The following is a 22,754-nucleotide window of genomic DNA, read 5'->3' as shown; positions in this document are numbered from 1 at the left end:
TTTACTCTGTAGTGGAGGGATAATGAGCAATGATTTATTTCCCTTGGATTACACACACACACACACACACACACACACACACACACACACACACACAATCCTCTGGACCTTCTGTGAGCCAGTCACTAATGCACTGTGGGGAGACAGCCCAGGGCCTCACATTTCTTCCTCATCTTTATCCCCATTGACATAAAGTTCTCTGCCCCACGGCTCCCTCATTATTGATCAGTTCCCTCCCGCCCATGAGGCCGCGGCTGAGGGGAGCTGTTAAGGAGGCCATGGACCAGGATGGGAGAAGTGGGTGTCCAGTGGGAGGGAAAGAGAGAAGGTCAGCTAGGCACTGTGCTCCAGGTATACCCTCCTCAGACCACTGCCCATCCATCCAGAGGGCTGTGAGGTCTCTGCCCCCCAATCCCCATGGTAGGCTTTGGCCTTCCTAGGAGACAATGATAGACACTGACCACCCATGTCCCGTTTCTCCCACCTCCGTGGAGCCTTATCTGAAAACTTGATCCTTTGTATATAGAAGGGAGTTGAGGATTACTCATGTATTCACTCAACTCCTTCCAGGTGCTGGGCAGAGCCTATAGATCTAAGAAGCAAGATCTTCCGTACCCCCCAGAGAAAACAAGGGGGCTAGACCCCCAACAAGATGGGGGCTTTGATGGCAGTAAAGTAGAGAACTTACCCTGGCTTGGGGGAGTCAGGAGAGGCGGGGTGGGGGTGGGGGGTGAACAGGACTGTTCCACTGAGGGAACATAGAAGGGCAAAGTTTGCAGGCTTTGGTGGGAGAGATCTGCAGTGTTCTAGGTTAGTGTGGCTGGGGTGGTAGTTTGAGGGGGAATGTAAAAGATGAAGCATCATTCTAAGTCTCAGTGGATCACTAAATAGTTAATGTGCCAGGCATTGGAACTGGGAAGACAGTGAGTCCAGAACCCAAAGGCCTTCACAGGAGTTGCAACTTTTCCTTGGGGCAACTGGGAGCTATTAAAGGGTTCTGAGCTGGAGAGTGACATGACCAGATTTGCATTTTAGAAAGATCACTCTGGTTGCCTTGTAGGAAGTGCACCGGAGGGGCAGGAGTGGAAGCCGGGCTAGATAAGATGCTCTTGGCACCGGTCCACGCAAGAGACGATAGTAGCTTGGAATGGGAGTGGGTGCAGAGGGCAAGAGGGATGGATTTCTTGGAGGTGGAACAGTCGGGATTTGTGAGTGTTTTTAAGTGCTGGTGAGGGTCTGGGGGGGTCAAGGATGATTACAGTTTTCCCTTTGGATGGCTAGGGGTCAGGTGGAGCCCTTCTCTGAACTAGGGAACATAGCAGGGACAATGACGACACCCCCACTCCCTGTCCCCCAGCTGGCTGCTCACCGAGGGGGCAGGTGGAACCCAGGTCTCGGGGGTGTCCCTGCCTCATTGCTACCTGACTTCATCCTGACTTTCCCCCTTCCATTCTGGGGTTGGATGCTGGTGCAGCAGTAACCAGAACGCTTGTCTGTCCCTCCACCAGATCTGAAGCCGTGGGTCTTTAACTTCACCTACCCTGGAGCCCGAGATTTCTCCCAGCTTGCTCTGGATCCCTCCAGGAACCAACTCATCGTGGGAGCCAGGTAATGAGGTGTAGGAGGGTTGGGGCCACGGGTGGCAGTGTGCTTAGAACTGGGTGGAGGGAATGTTATTTGGGATGAGCCCACTATGGGCAGACCCTTGTCTTGGGCCCGGGTTCCTCTCTGCCAGACCCTTTCTGTATCTGAATGTCTGTCTCCCACAAAAGGAAGCATTAGTTGGAGCAAGGGCGGGGAGTGGGGGGGGTGAGCTCTAGACCTCCAGATCTCAGCAAGCCATATTCCTTCGTGGCTGGTAGTTACTGAGAGCAGAACACCTGCTGGCCACCTTCTACCCCCTGTCCCTACCCTGCTGCCAGGACTGCCCAGTCAACGGCCTGCCTGGGAGCTCCATGCAGAGAAGGTGCCCAGGAGCCCCCTGCTGGCTGGCTGGCCGCCTGCACCGGGGATGCTGGACTCAGGCCGCCAACTTCTCCGGTGAAGCCCTTCACTTCCCTCTGTGTTGCCTGATCTTGTTGAACCCCACTGTTCTGGATCTAGGGATGACTTGTGGAGACGTTATGGAGTGGAACAGAAGGAGATAGTTCTCACAAAATCATGGACCATCAACTATAGTAGGGAAGGGAGCTTAGAGATGTTTACTCCAGTGGGTCTCAAAGAGTGGTCCCTGGACCAGCAGGACCAACAGCACCTGGGAACTTGTTAGAAATGCAAATTCTTGGGCTCCTCCCCAAGCCTGCTGAATCCGAAGCTCTGGCGGTGGGGCCAGCAATGTGGTTCAGTCAACCCTCCGGGTGAGTGTGATGACTCTCAGGTTTGAAAATCACTAGTCTAATCCAACTGCCCTGGACTTAAACATGAAGAGGCAAGGGACAGGAGAGGGGGAGGGGAGCTTCCCAAGATCACTTAACAAGATGACAACAGAGTACCATATATGCAGTAAAGCACCTACAGCATGGAGTAAATGAGGCATGTAATAAATCACCTCATCTTCACATTCGCCCCAGGCAGGGCGGTCTGTGATTATTCCCATTGTATGGACTAGTAAGCTGAGGCTCAGAAGGGTCAGGCCACCCGCCTGTGTTCACAGGGCTCTTTCTCATCCACTCTGGGGCTTCCCCACATGGGGAGCCCCACCGTGAGCCTGGCTGTGCCCTCAGAGACAGGGAAAGTCAGGCCTGCCCTTGGTCCATTGCAGCCCACACAGCAAATGAAGTGAGTCCTCAGTTTCTTCTCCCCCTTTCTCTAGGTCACTTTCCTTCCTCCTTTTCTTCTTCCAGACGTTTCCCCCATTCTTTCTGACCCCCTGGGTCTCTGGAATTCAGGCTGGGGATATTTTTCATTCCTGTATACCTGCCTTGTTCCATAAGGGATTTAGGGGCAGGTCAGGCTGGGGAGATTTCTCTCTGTTCTCATCTCCCAGAAGAGCAGACTGCAATGCTGTGATGAATGATTTTTGATGGGATAAAAATTAATAAAGTGATGCAATGTTTCCCCTAATTTTTTAAAGCTGTGAGCAGATGCCTGCATTACCTGAGCAGGCAGCTGGGGCAGAGCCCGAGCCCATCTGTCCTCAGGCCAGGAGGGAGGGGGCGGGGAAGCTCTGCAGGGCAGGGGCTGGGGAGGTCCAGCAGAGGCCTAGAGCCAAGGTCACCCCGTGAGGCCTGCCCAGCCCCAGGATAGCGAAGAAGCTAAGTGGAGGCTGGGCCTGGCGCCAGAGCTGGGGAAGAGAAGCCTTCAGGCTGGGGTGTCTCCTTCAGGCCCCTGGATTCATTCAGCAGGGCCCCCCTTCTCCTGCTGGCCCACTCCACAACCTTTCTCCTCAGTGCTCTTCTCAGTAGAGCTGAGGTAGGCCAGAAAGTTCTAAAGCACTTATTCCTAAACACCTCAGGAACCAAAAGAGAAATGGCCAAAAGAAGATATTAGAAGGAAAGAAAGAAAATTCTTAGGGAAATCCAAGACTTTGGATTTGGATCTGCTTGACATTAATAAAGCCTCTTAAGATGCATCACACAATTCCTCCGTCTCCACAGGCCTGTGAAATGAGAAAGACAGGCATTCCGTTTCTCCATTTCACAGATGCAGACACTGAAGCTCCCAGAAGGTCCCCAGCAGGTAGCCGAGCTGGAATTCTCCCTGCCTCTGCTGCAGGGTCCACTCCGTGAGCCTGCAGTCACTTCTGCATGGCATGCTGACCAGTGGCCCTGTCGCCCTCAAAGTCCGTGCCTAGTCATAGTGGCCTTGTAGCTCCAGAGTCCAGGCAAAGCGGTGTCCTCCCCACCCGCCACTGTGAGTGCCCGAGGGGTGGTTAACAGATCACCACTGTTATCTAAGGGCTTTCAAACATTAACGCTGTTATTTTTAGAGCAGTTCTAGGTTCACAACAAACTTGACAGGTAGGTACAGATGTTTCCCACATACCTCCCGCTCCCATGCATGCATAGCCTCCCCCACCAGAGGGGTCCATTTGTTGCAATTGAAGAAGCACGCTGACACATCATTATCACCCAAAGTCTGTAGTCAACATTATGGTCTCTTGGTCTACATTCTGTGGGTTTGCACAAAGGTATAATGATATGTACCACCATTACAGTGTCATACAGAGTAGTTACTGCCCTAAAAATCCTCCGTGCTCCACCTGCTCATCCTCCCACACCACAAGCACTGATCTTTCCATAGTTTTGCCTTTTCCGGAATATCATATAGTTGGAATCATACAGTATGTAGCCTTTTCAGATTGGCTTCTTTCACTTAGTATTATGCATCTAAGGTTGCTCCAGGTCTTCATGGCTTGATAGCTCACTTCTTTTTTGCTCTGAGGAATATTCTATTACCTGGGTACAGTTTATTTATCTGCTCACCTGCTGAAAGGCCTCTTGGTTGCTTCCAAGTTTGGGCAATTGTGAATAAAGCTGCTATAAACATATGTGCATGTTTTTGTGTGGACCTCTTTCCTTATTTAAGGTTTTTGAGCAGCCAGCTGATATGATGGAAACAGCGTTTGAGGCAGATGAAGCTGGCAGCCCTGTGTGGGCTGGATGGTGCAGGACAGGAATCGGGAGGGGACGGAGGCGGTGATTTGGGCAAGAGGAGACACAGTGGTCCAGGGAGTGGCCGTGGGAAGGGCAGATCCAGAGTCCCTGCAGGAGGGACTGCAGAAGATGAGGAGGCAGACAGGACTTGGAGGGGCCCGAGGCGCCGTGTCGGGAGAGATGGCTGGCCTGTCTGAGGAGCGGAGTGGGTCAAGGTGGAAGGAAGGAGATGGCTTGTTTAGGTTCCTACAGGAGCCTCCATGAGGCTTCAAGTTTACCAGAAGTGGGCTCCCTGGCTGGGAAGATGGTGGTGGGGCTGGTCCTGCCAGCACAGCCGGGGGAAGGGGGCAGAGACAGCGTGGGCTTCAGGAGTAGCCAAGTCCGCCGTTTAATCCCAACTCCTTCACTTACTGTCTCTGCGACTCGGACATTGATCCCACCTGTTTCCTCATCTGTAAATGAAGTTTTCTCTCTCTACTCCCGGGGTTGCTGGAAGGTTAAAAGAGCCAGTGGAGATGAAGCTCTCCCTGGGTTGGCCCACCATAGGCCCTCCACAGTCTGCACCTAGCCCCCCACAAAGCAGGAGCCAGGAAGCTGCTTCCTGGGGACCTGCCTGCAGAGCCAGCTTGACTTATGATTTTTGTCTCTGTTTTCACAGGAACTACCTCTTCAGACTCAGCCTTGCCAATGTTTCCCTCCTTCAGGTACATTTGCCTGCCTTCCCTCCCCTCCCCTCCCCTCCCCTTCCCTTTCCTGTGATTTCCCTGGTATTTGGGAGCTGGGGCTGGGGTAACACAGGAAGCAAGATTCAGAATTCAGCCCTTAGGGGCAAAACCAGGAGCCCCATGGGCATGGACTCAGGCTGGCTTCCAGGTAACTGCTGGGAAGGTAGCTGCAAGTGGGGTTGTGGTCACATAAACACGGAGGCACACACAGGGCGAACTGCATCATGCAGATGAACTGCACAATGCAGGAGGGAAGGAGCACCCGGGTGCGGGTGACCAGCTGGCCCTGTTTGCCTGTGAATGAGGGGTCCCAGGGTGTAGGAATTATGGTGCTAAATCTGGGACAGTACTGGGCAAACTGGAATGGTTGGTCCTTCTAAGTCCTACACGGAGGTCTGAGTTTTCGCCTCAAGAGAAAGGGTATCCCTGGTTCCTTTCTTAGCTTGGCCTGAGTGATCCCATTCTAACTCAGCATTTTCACTGAGCTGAGATTGATTTATTATCTGCTGCCAAGAAGGATTCCCCAAGCATAATTCCCTAAGTGCTCTGGGAGGCATTTTAATGGGACTCCTTGATCCAGAACATTTATCCCAGATTGAGAAACAGATGCCAAACCACCTCTGCAGAGGCAGAACATTCTAGAGAAAAGAAGTCCATCTCTTCCTCAATGAGGGGAAAGACTCAGTTCTTGTGTCTGGGAGGCTTGCGTGTTTATTGCATCGGAACTGGGGGGGGGGGGAGGCTATAAGACAAGCAGAGGCTCTGCCCTCTAGAGCTCACAGTGTAGCGAAGACAAGACGATAGTGCTGCATCAGACCTTAGTACAGAACGGTTAAAGGAGGTGGTCAGGCGCTAGGCTGTTTGGTATAGGATTTCACTGCAAAGGGCATTTGGGGAAGGGGACACCTCCTTAGTGAGCTGTTGTGACATTCTGGTCTGATTTCTTCTAGCTGCACCTGGGTGTATATCCACAGGGACCATTGCAGCTGGTTGCCAGAGGGGAGGTATAAGGGAGCAGAAAAGTTCAGACCATCAGAAGGGAGGGGCCCAGAGGAACTAGAATAAATTGAAAGGAAAATGCCATTCATCTGTTTATGAGTCTATCTATCCTCCAATCCTTACCTTAAGCAGCCAACCTGCCATCCATTCATCCAACCACCCACCCGATAAACATTTATTGAGTACCTACTGAAACCTGGGTTTAGTCCCAGGCATGGTACTAGGCATTTGAGATCCAAAGGTGAATCAGGCTTAGTCACTGGCCTCAGGAATAAGCAGATAAGGTTATAAATGATTCCCTGTCCTGGATGGGATTTCTGTGGCATGGTCCTGGGGTCTGGGCTATAGCAGCATCTGGTGGACTGCCAGCTTGGTCACAAGCAGCCCATCCAGAACTTACTTACCATGTGACATCCACAGAAAATGAAGCCAAGATGCCAAGCACAGAAGCTCAGGGCCTGGGGGAAGTTGGTGCAGAGGTGGTTGGTTCAAAGTGGCTGGGAGGGAGTGGATCCAAGGGCCCTGCCCTGAGCTCAGGTAGTTGGCTTCCTTGGTTCCCAAGGTCTGCAAATGAAAGTCTTCTAGGAGCAGTAAAGTGGTCAAAGAGAGAAGGAGAAACGGATGCACAGAAATAAAAGCAATGCGGTGGGAAGCATGCAGGCAGGGTGAATGCTAGGTTCACCAATGGCCCAGAGGCACTAGGAACCCATCAGGCTCCGCTTGGTCAGCAAAGACTTCTCGGAAAGCTACCCTTGGGCTGGAGCTCGAAGGATGGGGGTTTGCCAGGCAGCTGACGGGGGAACACAGATGTGTGAGACAGCATGGAGCGCTGAGGGGCCCAGTGTGCAGGATCATGGGGTGTGAGTGGGAAAGGAGAGGGAGGTAAGGCCTGGGGAAAGAGAGGGGCCATACTGCAGAAGGTCTTCACTGCTGAGCAGAGGAGTCTATAGTTTATTTTGAAGGCAATGGGGGTCACTAAAGGGTTTTAAACAGAGAAGTGGCATGACCAGTTTTGGCGTTTAGATCACCTGGCCTGGTGCAGGGAATGGATTAGTGGAGGAGCCGGTTAGGGGGCAACTGCAATAGCCCAGGTGAGTGGTGGGGAAAATTGAACTAAGGCAGTGGAATGGGATGGAGAGAAGAAGGAGGAAGATCTTCAGGGGACAGAAACACACAGGGTCACAACATCAAACAACTCCAGGGCACACCTGGCATGGTCTTCTGCCTGAAGGTGACCCCTAGAGTTGGGGAAGTTAGCAGCCCTGGAGGGCTTAGCCAAAGCCTTGGCCCCCAGTGGTGCCATCTAGGTTTCTGCCTTCCAGAGCTGGGTAGCATAAATCAGGTTGGGAATGGAGCTAGCCTGGTTCACGGCAGTGGTTCACCCTTGGTTGCCCACTAGAATTACCAGGAGATATTTAAAAAACACTGATGCCTGGGTCCCACCCTCAGAGATTCTTTTTTTTTTTTTTTTTTTAAGATTTTATTTATTTATTTGAGAGAGAGAATGAGATAGAGAGAGAGAGCATGAGGGTGGGGAGGGTCAGAAGGAGAAGCAGACTCCCTGCTGAGCAGGGAGCCCGAAGCGGAGCTCGATCCCGGGACTCCAGGATCATGACCTGAGCCGAAGGCAGTCGCTTAACCAAGTGAGCCACCCAGGCGCCCCACCCTCAGAGCTTCTGACTTGATTGTCAAGGTACAGCTGGGCACTGGGATTTTCAAATCACAGGTGATTCCAGTGTGCAGCCAGATTTAGGAACTGCTGCTCTAGGAGCTCAGTATCGTTTCTGTAGGTGTTGCCCAGCTGGTTTGGCATCCCAGGTGTCCTTGACAACTGGCCCACCGGTCCCAGGTCCCACACCTGATCAGATGTTAGGACTCTCTGGCTTGCTGATGAGGCCTGGCATTGGGCTCATCCCTCTCTGTGTTGATCTGGCCTCAGCCCTAGGAAGATATCTTAATGCCACCCCCATAACTCACACTGGGGGCTCACACTGGGGGCGGGGGCTCAACTTCAGCAGCTTCTCTGAAGGGCGCTGCAAATCAGCCACAAGTGGACCAGGAATTGGTTTTACCACCTTCCCAGGGTGTCTCTTTGGGGCCTGAGCTCAGGAGTCCAGAGTGGATTCTCCACGACAGAACTAAGGAGAGGAATACTTTTCATGCCCACATCCCCACTGTAGTGGGGACCATTTGGCCACAAAGCGGAGAGAGGGAGAGAAGTTGGAGTGGGCTGTCTAGCATTCCCTGGAGAGGCTGGGGGTGAACCCCGGCCTCCAGTCCCCTGGTCTGTCATCTGGCCCCGTGAAAAAGCCGTGACTTTTGACCACAGAAGCCTGACCTCAGCAAGTGCCCTTCCATTGCCCTCTCTGGGACTTTGGGTCTCTGCTTATAAGCTTTCAGTCTGCAGCATCTGATATCACAAGTGGCTCAGGGCAACCGAGTGCTAAAATGGAGCTGACCACTGCCCATACCACAGGAGGAGGTAAGGCCCAGCCCCCCACCCCCACCCCAGCTTCCTCTACTCTCCATACTGCCCGAGGTATGCATGGTTCCAACTCTCCTTTACAGCCAACTGATCCTCCCACTGGCCCCAAGGTAGGATTTAACCAAACTTAAAGCTCAATGCTTTATTGACAATTTAAACAATTAAAGAACAATCTAAATACAGTTTATGCAAACCAGCGTCCATTAAAAGGACTTCTAAGTACCTAACCCCTATTAAACAATTTATATAAACGACTATTCCTTCGGGAAAATCGAAATGCTGAGCCTCCTCCCCAATTCTCCAAGCACTAAAGGGAGGGGAGATGCGTGAAGCAGCACAGAGGGCTGTGTGTGTGTGTGTGTGTGTGTGTGTGTTTACTCATGCTTGTAGACAGGGAAGGGAAGTCAAATCAGCTCATCTGTGATGGCTATTTATCAGTGTAACTTAAACTGGTTTGGGGAAAGAAAAGGTGACCAGTGGTCAAGAGTGTCAGGGGGATGCTGTGTGATGAGCTAACTTGGATTTGGCAATTTTCTGACCTTTGCCAGAGAGCTTCCAGGGGATGAGGTGACTAGAGGCCTAATTGCAATGGATTTATGATCTTGGGCTACCAGATGTCCTGAAAGTGCAGAAATACAGACTGTTCTGCACATACGAGTCAGGGCACGTATGGGGCTTTGTTGGGCCTTGGCAGACAATGAAGCTGATTCTGAGCTCTCTTCTAGTTATCTCTACATTCTCCAAGCTAGTCTGATGACTCTCAAGTTATTTGAAATCTAACTTCTGCTGAATGGTGGACTTAATGCTCAGAAGATGTTTTAGTGTTGAGCCATTGTCACTGGCATCCAGGGGAGGTGCTGAGTCTGCAAGGAGATTTCTCCAGTTCCTGGCCAACTCACCTGTTCTCTCCCATAGCAGAAAACCATGCAGTTTCTAGAGATTGCCATACTGGAATTTCTGGAACAGTCCTAGTTTAAAGCTTTATGCATGGCAGATTGATTGATCATACATGTCTATCTCCACTTCACAAAAACCCACTAAAATGACGGTGAGGAATTTTTAAAGGTTCAGATCCGCAATGACAGAGAGACGTCAATGGAGAAGAGATTAAACACATTTTAGGGAGATGGAACGTGGATGGACAGTCATAACTGGTTTAGCAAAGCAGAACAGTTTACAGAGGAAAATATGCCAGAGAAGTAAGCTGAACCCCCCAGAAGGGCTCAGAAATTGGGATGTTAGGTATTGAGGAATGTGAGGATGGGGTATAAAGATAAGAGGGGGAAATCGTTGAAATTGTCTAAATTGAGAGGTTGGAATCCAGGGCTCCTATCCCATCCCACATAGCAATCCCTTCATCCATTTTACCCCTCCCCCAACAAAGGGAGACTAAGACCCTTTCTCTAAAGAGCTAACTGGTGAGTCTCCAAATTTAAGACTCCAAGAAAGCTAAAGGACACTAATGGGGTATGGGGCTAAAACAGTGTTTCTCTTCTTTCTCTCTCTCTGTGATTTATTTATTGAAGAAACCTGGTCATTTATCCTATAGTCTGGATTTTGCTGATTGCAATCCAAGTGGTACATTTTACCATTTTCCTCTATTCTCTGTATCATCTGTAAATTGATTGCTAGATCTAAAGACTTTATTCAGTTTAGATTCCAGCAAGATTGCTCACTTTGAGGGATTATTGTGTACTTTTTTTAGGATGCACATAGTATTCTGGTTTTTTTCCAATGTTAGCAGCCATTGATGATTGTTTCCCAGATCCATTAATTCTGTAGGTGTTACAATGTATGAGCTGGACTTCTACAAAGAAAAACTTCTCATCTCCTATTTGGTTACCCAACCATATAGTCATATAGGAAAGGCAGGATAAATGTTTGATACTCTTTCTTTCTTTACCACGTTTTAAAGAATGAGCAGTTTTGCTAGTGTCTGTCAATGCTCAATTTGTCAATGATGATCAGTTAATTTTATTATTTTATTATTATTACAAACTCAAAATGGCTTTAAACATTGTTGAATGTGTTTCAATCCGTTGTAGTTATCTTTCATGACTATCCCATCTCTGCCAATAGGGGGCCTCTTCAAGTTGGTTCCTGGGTCCTTTGACATGATGACCCTGGTTGCCTTTGTTTGCATCCTTGCTGTTCGGTGTGAGGTGTGAGGAGGTGTTCCAGACTCACCTTGTTGTACATTTCCTAACCCCAGCCCTGGAATCAGCCATTACTCTAAGACACCGGTTCCTTTCAGTGGGAAATGGCTAGTTGATTTATTTTTAAATATAAAGAAATAGCCAAAAATCACCAGACCTATCAGGAAAGCCTCTAAAGTAAAAGAGAAAGATCAAATCAAACAAGCAAATAGAATGAAGAAACCTGTGAGAAAACAGGGACAATAAGAGAAATATAAGAAAACATTTTTAAAAATTAATTAGAAAAAAACGAATGGAATCTTCTGAGATATAAAAATGTATTGTTTTATAAAACAAATTAAAACTATGGAAATGAAAAATGTGATTGGGGAAATAAAAATTGAATTGAAGGATCAAAAGATGAGGTTGAAGAAAAATCTCCCAGAAATTAGAACAACAACAAAAAAAAATAAGAAACTAAGAACCAGGGAGAAATAACAGAAAATTAGATGATCAACACACAAGGGCCAACAGTTGACTGGATTAATGAGCTACAAAAAAGAGAACAGAGGAAAAGGTGAGGAAGAAATTAAAGATGAAATTACATAAGAATATCTGCCAACACAGAGGATGAGTCTTCACACTGAAAGGGCTGAATGGGTTCCCAAAAGGGACATGCACTAAGGCACATCAGTGTGAAATTCAGGATATTGTTATGAAAGAGAAGATCCAAAATGCTTCTAGAGTCTAAAGAAAAAGAAAATGGTCATTAGAAAAGTTGGGGAATAAGAATTACATCAAACTGTGGGGTGCCTGGGTGGTTCAGTCAGTTAAGCATCTAGCTCTTGATTTTGGCTCAGGTCATGATCTCAGGGTCATGAGATCCAGCCCTTCATCTGGCTCCGTGCTGAGCATGGAGCCAGATTCTCTCCCTCTCCGTCCCGACCTCCTCAAAAAAAAAAAAGAAAGAAAGAAAGAAAAGAAAAGAATTACATCAGACTTCTCATAGCAACACTGGAATCTAGAAGACATTGGAAGAATAAATGCCTTTAAAATTCTGAGTGAAGATTATTTCCAACCTAGAACTCTGTATCAAAGCTATCAATCAAGTATGAAGATAGAATGAATCAAACATGCAAGAATTTTAAAAAATTGAACTACCATGGGGCGCCTGGCAGGCTCAGTCAGAAGAGCATGTGGCTCTCGATCTCAGGGTCGTGAGTTTGAACCCCATGTTGGGTGTAGAGATTACTTAAATGAATAAATAAAAAGTTTTAAGAAATTGATCTACTATGTTCCTTTTCTTAGGAGGATACTGGAGATGTGTTTCACCAAAATAAGCAAGTAAATTAAAAAAATGGGAAACATGGGATTTAGCAAAAAGGAAAGGAGAGAAGGTAAGTCCCAGGATAACAGCCAAATAGGAGGCCCCAGGAGCAACCAGTCCACACTGGGACAGGAGCCTGGAGGCTGGGGCAGGAGGGAGAGGACAGGAACGAATGGATGATCAGAGCCATTTGTGTTTACAGTTAGTAAATGATACTGAGATGGATTTGTAACACCTGTTGGACATTTGGGAAAAAATTAGTGGTAAGTACGTTGCAAAACAAGCAAATGAAGAAAATCAAGGCATTATTCAGTCCAGGAAAAACAAAAACTTGGTCAAGGAGGAAACCGCATCAGAATAGGCATTATTTTATGGATTCTCAGATGCACATTTTGACATTTTAATGAGTCTGAAATCAGGCCATGTCTTTCAGTTGATGGCGTCTTAGTCACCGTCAACCAGACTGCCGTCCTGATCGACTTGTCCTTGCCCATACAGGTGTGAACTTGGTCATTATCCTGATAACAGCAACCCATTAACATTTCAGGCCACAAACCATTTTAGGATCATATGAGGGGGGAATATGAGTCCTGATTTTTTGGAAAACCTTCTGTGGACACCTTCTGGTAAGATCAAGAAAGTACCAGCATCCAAACTTGCAGAATGGGATCCATAGCTCAGAAGAAAATTCCGGAGACCAGAGTGGAATACGCCTTAAGAATTGCTGCATCACTGAAGCCCTGGGTGGTTCAAAAAAATGATCCTCTAAAGCAAGCAAACATAACAAAACAAATGAGCACTGACAACTGGAAAATGACTCAGAAGAGGCAAACTGAATTCCAGAAGGTTTAAGAATACTTTATTATTGGGCTTGTTTCCATTTTTCTTTTTTGTACACACAAGATTGATAGATGATAAAAATTGTATGTCTAAATAAGAGCACTTTCGATAAGTTTACATTAAAAATTTAAGTAATAACGATTTGATTGGCAGTATATTTTCTTCCTTGGTGTTTCATATTACAATCAACTGTGTTTTATATTCAGCGAAATACAGGGTACTGGCTGGTAGTAGTGAACAATTTTTATATATTCATAATAATGTAAATACCAATGTTGATTTTAATTTAAAAATAATTATATTAACATTTTAAATACTTAATATTACATAATTACAATGGGAGGATGGGGAGAAGGGAAATGGAGGTGTGCTTTGGGGTGGGGGAGAATGGGATGGGTGATTGGGAAAAATCTTTACCTCCATATCAGGAAGTCAGAAGAGAAAGTCTGAGATTGATACATATTTTTGAGAAATGGGATTAAAAAATTAAATTAAATTAAAAGAAATTCTATTAAAACAAACACACACAGAGAAAAAGCTAAAAGCATTGAAAGTGGTTGTCCTTAGGAAATGGGACAGGTGGAGGAGGAGTGGATTGCCAGTTGTTTTTTTTTTTTTAATAATTTTTTCATATCATTGACTTTTTCAACTCTGTACATCATTACTTGGATATAAATAATTTTTAAAATAAAATAAAAATTTTAAAAATGACTCAAACAAGCCTGTTCTGTGCTGTTACCATTTTAAATATACATATCCTTTTCAGGCCATATGTTCTAACTTTGGGCTTGAGAAATCTATTCACTGTGAGAAGCTGCAGGATGTAACAGAGAGAACTCAGCTCTGGTGTTAACTGTCTGGGTTTGCATCTTAGGCTTGTTGCTTATTAGCTTTGTGACCTTGGGTGAATTGCTCAACTTCTCTGAGCTTCATTTTCCTCACCTGTAAAATGAGCAAAAGTCTACATGTTTCGCTGGCGGTGAGGATCCAAGAGAGGTGCTCTCAAGTCCGTGGCACAGTGCCTGTCTGGGTGTTCAGCTCAGGGGAACTTGAACTGCTTTTGATTGTGCACAACTGTCCCACCGACCCAGCCAGTGGAACGCCCACCCCCTTATGAGCAAGACCCCTTTGCCCACCAGCCCCCAGCCCCCCGCAGCCACCCAATGTCTGCAGCTTCAGGCCCGGCCCTCTGCAGTGTCTGTGGTACGGTGTCTGTGGGCCATTGCTCTTGTCGGCCCCAGGGGCCCCAGAGCTGCTTGTTTCTGTCCCTCTTTCCTCTCACATCAGACTCAGCCAGGGAGCTGATGGGGTCCTGAGGATCACAATGCCTCCATTGTTCCTGTCCAGATAAACCCCATGGCTCTGAGGCCAGATGCCAGCGGTCCTTTGCCCTCCAAGGTCTGGGAGCAGAGGCCTGCCTGAGCTCCAGGCTTGGCGTGGCAGGAGGAGCCCAGCCTGCTCAGAGGGCCGATGGAGGCATGAGCAACTTGTTCCCCCCCGCTCCTGAATCCAGGCTCTGCCGGAGTCAGCCCTCCCTCTGCCCCACAAAGCAGCCATCTTGGAGCGGTGCGTGGACAGCAGCCTGCAGCTTCCTCCCCCAGCACCCTTCTCCTCCCACATCCTGGCCCTGGAGCTCTGCAGGCAGGGACTTCGTGGCTAGGAGGAGCTTTGTGAGAAATTAAAAGCAGGTTGGCTTTTTTTGTTGTTGTTGTTTCCTGTTTGGATAGAACACCTGCTTGCTCAGGGCTCCCTCTCCCAGGACAGGTAGGCAGTTCTTGTTTATACGTGTGACCCAGAAATCTATAATGAGCCACACACCAGGGCTGTTGACATTGCCTGGACATGGAGGGTAGCGCTCCCCCCTGCAGCTGCTCGTCAGAGGCTGGGAGGGGTGTGAGAGAGTAGAGACAGAATAGGTGAAGAGGAAGGGGGGTTCCTAGGTGGGGACCAGCCCTTTCCTAATGTCATGGACACTTGGGAACACGAGTCCCCGAGTGAAAGCTGCATCCCCAAGCACCCCATGGTGCACCCCACGATAGAGCGTGAGTCATGCTACGAGGGAAGCAGACAGCACAGCGTTAGGGAGGCGTAGCAATTACAAAATGGGAAGCCCAAGGTTCTGAGACAGTGGGATAAAGAGAAAAAACACACAGAGCCTTTGAATCAAGAATGTGGGTTCCAGTCCTTGCTCTACCACATGGCAGCAGCAAGCCACACAAAATCTGAGTTTCTTCACCCGTTAAGGGGGAAACAAAACAAACAAACAAACAAAAAAAACCACTTTGCAGGGTAATAGTGGGAAAATTAAATAGATCTGTCTCTAAGGTTTGCAAATCTAGCCTTTCCTCCCTCCCTGCCTCCCACTCATTTGAGGGACATCTGGCACATAATGGAGGCACGTTTTCCATCTCCCACTCTGGGTCTGGGGTGGTCCTGAAGGTCCTCCTTGGCCACTTCCAGCTCTCTGGCTGACCTGGGGGAGGAAAGATGGGAAGGTCCCAGGACAGAGCTGCATGGGGATAGTTCAGCATGAAGACATTGTTACTGCCGGCCTCCCTGACCCAAGCAGTGGGGACGGTGTTGGATTGAGGGGACATCCTCCTTAGGGTCTCTGAGTAAGGAGATCTGGCAGGCCTCTGAGTCCACGTGGATGTAGTGAGGGGAGCCCTTACCCTGCTGGCTGTCATTGACCCTTTCCCAGCATCCGGTCCCCTCCCAGCCCTGACTGCTGCCCGCCTGGTGGTGAGTGGCACAGTGTGTGATGTCTGTGTGCCCCTCCTACAGGCCACGGAGTGGGCCTCCAATGAGGACACGCGCCGCTCCTGCCAAAGCAAAGGGAAGACTGAGGTATGTGGCTCCGGTGGTCCAGGGGCCTGGCTTAGAGCTGGCAAGAGGCTTGTGGTTGTGGGGATGGAGGGGCACCTTGTGGGCACAGGGCCGCCTGCGGGAGAGGCCCAGCCTGCAGGTGCGTAGGAGGGGCGGGGAGCTCTGGGTGCAGGTAAGGATGCAGCGCTCAGCATCGGGGTGGGCAATGATGCAGCAGGTTGGCCTGGGGGTCGGGGGGATGTCTACAGAGGCAACCTGAACTTCAGAGCAGGGCACATTGGGGGCAGAGGGGAGTGTTCTCAAATGTTTGTGGTGCAGTGGTGTGAAGGAAGACACCCAGCCCCACATGTGGTGCCCTTGTCCCTCTCTTACTTCTCTATCACTATGCTTTAGGAGGAGTGTCAGAACTACATGCGAGTCCTGATTGTCACTGGCCGGAAAGTGTTCATGTGCGGGACCAATGCCTTTTCCCCGGTGTGCTCCAGCAGACAGGTGGGGCCCCCTCAGGGTAAGGCAGACTAAAGAGGGCATGGAGAGGTTCTCTCACCCAGGCACCACACAGCCTTGGAGTGGGGTAGCCAAATTTAGTAAAAACAAAAAAACCCCAAAACAGAAAAGAATGCCCAGTTAAATTTAATTTCAGATAAACAGCAAATTATATTTTAGCATAAGTATATCCCATGCAAGCTTTGGGACATACTTATGCTAAACAATTATTCATCGTTCATCAAAATTCAAATGTAACTGGGTCTGCTGTATTTTATCAGTCAACCTCACCTTGGAGGGTCCTGACTGGGGGGAAGGGTGCAGGGAACAGAGGCTGATGGAGCTCCTGGCACAACCTCCTCCCTCCATGATGGCGGCTCCCTCAGAGGGACTGTGAGGTGGGGGAAGTGAGGAGGAGGTTGGAGACAGGGAGAGGCTCAGAGGCACCAGGGACCCAGGAGGAAGCAAACTCGGGTTCAGGGGGGCGGGGGAGAACAGGCAGCCCCTGGGTCTCAGGGAAAAGTGCCCCTATCTCCCCGTCGTCCCCAGGTGGGGAACCTCAGCCGGACCATAGAGAAGATCAATGGTGTGGCCCGCTGCCCCTACGACCCACGCCACAACTCCACAGCTGTCATCTCCTCTCAGGGGGAGCTGTATGCGGCCACCGTCATTGACTTCTCAGGGCGGGACCCCGCCATCTACCGCAGCCTAGGCAGCGGGCCACCACTTCGCACCGCCCAGTATAACTCCAAGTGGCTCAATGGTAAGGGGGCACGGCCCCGGGGGTGGGGGTTCTCCTGCCAGCCAGCCTACCCTGAGCCCTATCAATCCTCCTTCCTGCCCCGCCTCTGAAAGGGATCACACTGGCTTCCTCAGGAGGCCCAGAATCGGGGAGATGTTTGCCCAAGGACCGGAGTACACTGGAGATGGACTCCAGATGAAATGACAGATGTACCCAGAACAAATGGAGGGGAAGCGATGAGGGCAGAGGAAGAGTTGGGAATTCATTAGGAGGAAGGGTTATAGGAAAGAAGAGGTTGGGAGAGGGTGGTAGGAGTTTTCTTTCCCTTGGAGCTGAATTCCTGCTTCTCCACTGATTGGCTGTGTGGCTTTGAGCAAGTACTTGACCTCTCTCTGCCATAATGTTCTCATCCGTAATCAGATGATAATCATAGTACTTACCTCGTAGGTTGTTACGAGGATCACAGAAAGTACTTATAATAATGTCTGGTAGGCAGTGAGTGCTCAGTAGCACAGATTAACTATTACTATAACTTCGTAGTGGAGGTGGGAACAAGGTTAGGTCAGCAAACTGTCCAAGGGTGTCAGGATGCCCATCTGGGAAAACGGAAGTCAACTCTGTCCCCTTCCTCCCTGCTGGCCCGACCCAACCCTTTGTTCCTCTCCTGCCCCCCAGAGCCAAACTTCGTGGCAGCTTATGATATTGGGCTGTTTGCATACTTCTTCCTGCGGGAGAATGCGGTGGAGCACGACTGCGGACGCACCGTGTACTCTCGGGTGGCCCGAGTGTGCAAGAACGACGTGGGGGGCCGCTTCCTACTGGAGGACACATGGACCACGTTCATGAAGGCCCGGCTCAACTGCTCCCGCCCAGGCGAGGTCCCCTTCTACTACAATGAGCTGCAGAGTGCCTTCCACCTGCCTGAGCAGGACCTCATCTACGGGGTCTTCACTACCAACGTGTGAGTCCCGGGCCCTCTGCTATCCCGTCCCTGCCTCGCGGACTGGAGGGCATGGGCAGGTCCCTCTCTGGGCCCCTGTTTCTCCCTCTGTAAAATGGGGAGTGCAGCTGGTCTTCAGGGTAAACTTGCTCGCACATCACACACTCCTTACTTGGCTGTGGCTTGCTGCCTCTGGAGGAGTAAGCACTTGTTCTGGATTGCTGTGAAGGGCAGGCCAAGGCCAGATCTGAAGAAAGTAAACAGAGCTGGATTATGGCTCTGTGCAGGAAGAAACTGCTGTGATGAAAGGAAAATAGCCTGCCTTGGATGAGGGGATGGCAGCCCCGGGAGGGTCCAGGAGCAGCCGTCTACGGGCAAGCTCAGAGAGAATTCTCTCCAGTCCCTTCCAACCTCAGGACTCCATGATCCTGCTAAACCTAACCAGCAGAGCCTCCTGGCAGTCCTGACGGCACTGGGAGACACAGGCTGGGAATCAGAGCCCCTTTTGTTTCCTGGGTGTATGTAAGGAAGGGTAGCCCTCACGGAGATCATGGGGCCCCCCTCCCCCCACCTCCTCCTGTGTAAAGGCTGACCCAATCAGGTGATTTCATGTACAAAATGCTGAACGGGCAGCAGAGACCGAGGAACACATTTGTTGTACAGGATGCTGGGCGAGGTTCTTTGTGAGGACCTCGGAAACATATGAGCCTAGAGTGCTGTGTGCTGACACTGGGCCCCAGGTAGCGGGGACTGGAGGAGGGCCATGCTAGCTATAGCAAGCACAGTCTGAGAGGAGGGACAGGGATGAGAGCAAAACTGGGAAACAGGAGCAGAGAGGCCATCCAAGGCGGGGGGATCCCCGTCCATCGCAGCCCACGCAGGCCATGAGCTGACAGCCAGGAACTAATGACCAGCCAGGCAGTCAGCACAAGATAGTGGGCAGTCATGAGCAAGGGGCAGGAGCTGCTAGAGAGGCACCAGGGGGAAATGATGACAGTGGTGTGGATTGGAAATAGTTTCTGTATTGTGTGCCTTCTCCACGCCAGGTGCTTGTCACGGTGGGGGAGGGAGGGAAGCAGGGGTGCCAGTGAGCAAAAGCAGACCTGGCTTTGCCCTTAAGGAGCTTACCTTCTAGAAATAGTGGTTATTAAACACCCAATTTTAACTGTGATAAATGCTACAAAGGGAAAGGGCAGTGTGCAGGGAAGCCTCTACCAGTATGGAGGGGTAGTGATCAGGGAAGGCTTCCTGTAGGAAGTCACATCTACTGGATAAATGGGAGTTAACTAGGGGAGAGGAGCATTCCAGCCCGAGGGAAGAACACACACAGAGCTTTGGAGTGGGAAGACAGAAATGTTTGAGGAACTTACTGGAGACCAGTGTGGCAGGAGCCTGGAGGGTGAGGAAGAGGAGAAACAGGAGAGGAGGCTGAGGGGCTAGGATGGGAAGAATTACGTCCTTACAGACTGCTCAAGGGTTTTGATCTTTATTCTAAGAGCAAGGAGAAATTATTGAAGGGCGTGAAGCTGGCCAGAGACCAGCTTGGATGCGCATTTTGAACTGTTCCCTGTGGCTGCTCTGTGGAGAATGGATTCAAGGAGGCTGGACAGGCTGTAGGAAGGCCAGCCACGAGATCAGAGCAGCACCCAGCCAGAGATGATGGGAGCCGAGGCCAGGCAGAAAGGGCAAGGAGGGTGATGGACACATTTGGGAGCGGGTCTAAATGCCGAGAACAGAACTGGAAACATTTGGCTGAGTGGTATGGGCTCTGTGACCTGTTCACATCAGACTCATAGAAACACCTGATCCCGGGACTGAACGGGTCTTAGAGGTCACCCGGCTCACGGTGTTGTGGGCTGTGCAGCATGAATCAGGGGTTTGATAACCAGCTTGAAAAGTAAAATAAAATGAAGAAAGCAGAATAGAATGGAATAAAAATAGCGGAGTACAATGCATTTAGTAAGGGTATTGTTTCATGAAAATTCTTTACAAATGTGTGTGCTCGGGGGCGTGTTATTTGGAGTAGTAATATGAAGTATATTTCTGACAGTGGGCTCTGGACTAAGTGTTTGAAAAACACTAACTTTATTTGACCCTCCCACTGGAGAAGGGAAAGGGATGAGGAAGTAGCACAGAATGATCCCCCAGGGCTTCTCATCAGTGGGCCTTTCCCAGAGTTTCCAGAGTGTGAGGACCGCACCCTCCTTCCGTGGGGAAAGCACCGGGCTTGTGCTAGGCCCTCAGCAAGCCTTGGAACTGTGCCGCACAGTGCCTGGACGGCCGGCTGTGGGGCTTAAGGGACCAAGGCCCGCAGGGAGGGCGGCACCCCACCACCTCTTGTCTTTCAGAAACAGCATCGCCGCTTCTGCTGTCTGCGCCTTCAACCTCAGTGCCATCTCCCAGGCTTTTAATGGCCCATTTCGCTACCAGGAGAACCCCAGGGCTGCCTGGCTCCCCATCGCTAACCCCATCCCCAACTTCCAGGTATAGCTTCTCCTCCCCTTTCCCTCTCCTCCCAGACCAGCTTTTCCTAGATGACCAGCCCCCCAGCTGATTCCCAGCTGCTTAGCACAAACACCAAACCTGTCCCAGCTGGTCTGCACCCATCTGTGAGGCCTGCGATAGTTCCCTAAGACGGTGGAGTGAGGACGGGAGAGTGGGTGGGATGCAGAGCAAGGGAGCCTACTCTGAGCCATCTCTAAATGTGACTTCACACCTCCAGGGAGACTCAATATAGGAAACTAGGAGAGCACTCACAAGCTGTCTGGTCAGAACTGAGGGATTTTAGCTGGAGTTTGCTTGCAGTCTACCTAGCCTGGGTATTAATTCCTGGAGGGTCTGAGTGGCAGGAGTGGTCAGGGCCCAGCCATGGATGATGTGAGCATCCCCTGGTGCTATGATGGAGAAGAGGAAAGAGCCCTGAGGCAAAGGAAGCTAATGATGGTCAACCTTCAAATCCATCAACTTCCTGCCCACGGGGCAATATGGAGCATGGGAAGACCTCAGGCTTTGCAGTGGGATCATCCTGACCCAGATATACCTCTCCCTCTGTGTGACCTTGACCTGGGTCAAGTCACCCAACCTCCCGGAGTCTCTTTACCCTTATCTGGGACTAGGGATAATACTCTTGACCTCAAAGATAACTGCAAGGGTTAAATATGCGCCTGACACAGTCCTGGGATGTAGTAAGTGCCCCAGAAACGGCAGTGACCCTCCAGCTTCAGTTTGGAAGTGTAAGAACTTTGAGCTGGTAGGAACACGAGAGAGGGAAGGCAGGTTGTGGCCCAACATGGGGGAGGAGCACCTACAGCAACAGTATAAAATCACACCACACTTGTTATCCACACTCCAATGATTCATTTTTAGATAACCCAGCCCCTTTTTCATCTCTCCCGCCCCCCCTTCACCATCCCCCGCAGGTCCCTCCTCCCCATCTTCCCAGCCTCATTTCCCCTTAGTTCTTAGAGGCATCTCTTCCCCCCCACCCCCCGCCCCGCCCCAAGGGGTTGCAGGGAACGCAGCGGGGATGTTGGGGGTGGGGGGCCGGGGTCGGGGCCCCACGCCCCGCCCGCGGCCGCCCGGGTTATGGGGGGGGGGGGGGGGGGGGGGGGGCCGGGCCCCCCCCGGGGGGGGCCCGGCCCCCCCCCCCCCCCCCCCCCCCCGCCGCGGTAGTGCGGCACTCTGCCAGAGGTGGGCCCCAACGAGAACCTGACGGAGCGCAGCCTGCAGGACGCACAGCGCCTGTTCCTGATGAGCGAGGCTGTGCAGCCGGTGACACCCGAGCCCTGTGTCACCCAGGACAGCGTGCGCTTCTCACACCTCGTGGTGGACCTGGTGCAGGCCAAGGACACGCTCTACCACGTGCTCTACATCGGCACGGGTGAGCCCTCGCCGCCCAGCCTGGCCCCGGGTGGGGAGGAGGTTGAGGGGCGGGGGCGGGGCTGGGCCTTCAAGGCCCCCCTCGTCCGGCCCCTCCAGAGTCGGGCACCATCCTGAAGGCACTGTCCACGGCGAGCCGCAGCCTCCGCGGCTGCTACCTGGAGGAGCTGCACGTCCTGCCCCCCGGGCACCGCGAGCCCCTTCGCAGCCTGCGCATCCTGCACAGCGCCCGCGCGCTCTTCGTGGGGCTGAGCGACCGCGTGCTGCGGGTCCCGCTGGAGAGGTGCGCCGCCTACCGCAGCCAGGGGTAAGCGGGGGGCCGCGGGAGCCGGGCGGGGGCGGGGCGGCAGTGTGCGGGGTGGGGGGGGGCGGGCCCCTGGTGCCCGCCGATCGCACCTCGGAGGTGGCGCTCATGAGACAGAGCTCTGAAGCCACCCGGGGGGGGGGCAAACCGGCGCAGTCTCCAGTTGTTTGCCTTTAGACAAGTCACTTCACCTCGCTGAACCTTGGTTTCCTTCTCATAAAATATCTGCAGGGTTTTTGTAAAGGTTAATTGGGACGGTCTGCATAAACCACTTATCATTGCCTGGGGGAAGTGTGTGCTTTAGCAAAATGAGGGGGCTGTTGCTATCCCTTTTGTCAACCCCAAAGCTAGGGCCTGTCAGCCATCTCTAGCTTACTTGATTGCGTCTCAGTCCCTTTAATTCAGAGAAAGATCTTTATCTTTGAAACCACAGGACTTACTACCCAGATGTGCGGGGAGCTAGGAGAGGAT

General features: G+C 50.9%; 1 protein-coding gene across 3 annotated transcripts in view; it reads left to right on the top strand.

Annotated features, from left to right (window-relative positions):
• SEMA5B (semaphorin 5B) overlaps window positions 1-22,754 on the top strand; it is a 117,804-nt gene that overhangs the window by 81,162 nt on the left and 13,888 nt on the right. For 2 of the 3 annotated variants that reach the window (XM_032406691.1, XM_032406689.1), the window contains exons 3-11: window positions 1,509-1,608; window positions 5,254-5,299; window positions 15,891-15,953; window positions 16,326-16,424; window positions 16,968-17,181; window positions 17,836-18,121; window positions 20,449-20,584; window positions 21,773-21,980; window positions 22,079-22,286. In XM_032406691.1, coding sequence (XP_032262582.1) covers window positions 1,509-1,608; window positions 5,254-5,299; window positions 15,891-15,953; window positions 16,326-16,424; window positions 16,968-17,181; window positions 17,836-18,121; window positions 20,449-20,584; window positions 21,773-21,980; window positions 22,079-22,286 — 1,360 coding nt within the window. The remainder of the gene's footprint in view (window positions 1-1,508; window positions 1,609-5,253; window positions 5,300-15,890; window positions 15,954-16,325; window positions 16,425-16,967; window positions 17,182-17,835; window positions 18,122-20,448; window positions 20,585-21,772; window positions 21,981-22,078; window positions 22,287-22,754) is intronic. The other variant, XM_032406690.1, reaches the window with a different exon arrangement.

The sequence above is a fragment of the Phoca vitulina genome, unplaced genomic scaffold, assembly GCF_004348235.1.
Source record: "Phoca vitulina isolate PV1807 unplaced genomic scaffold, GSC_HSeal_1.0 scaffold8, whole genome shotgun sequence".
Lineage (NCBI taxonomy): Eukaryota > Metazoa > Chordata > Mammalia > Carnivora > Phocidae > Phoca > Phoca vitulina.
Note: the sequence above shows the minus strand (reverse complement) of the source record. Positions and strands in the feature narration are given on the sequence as shown.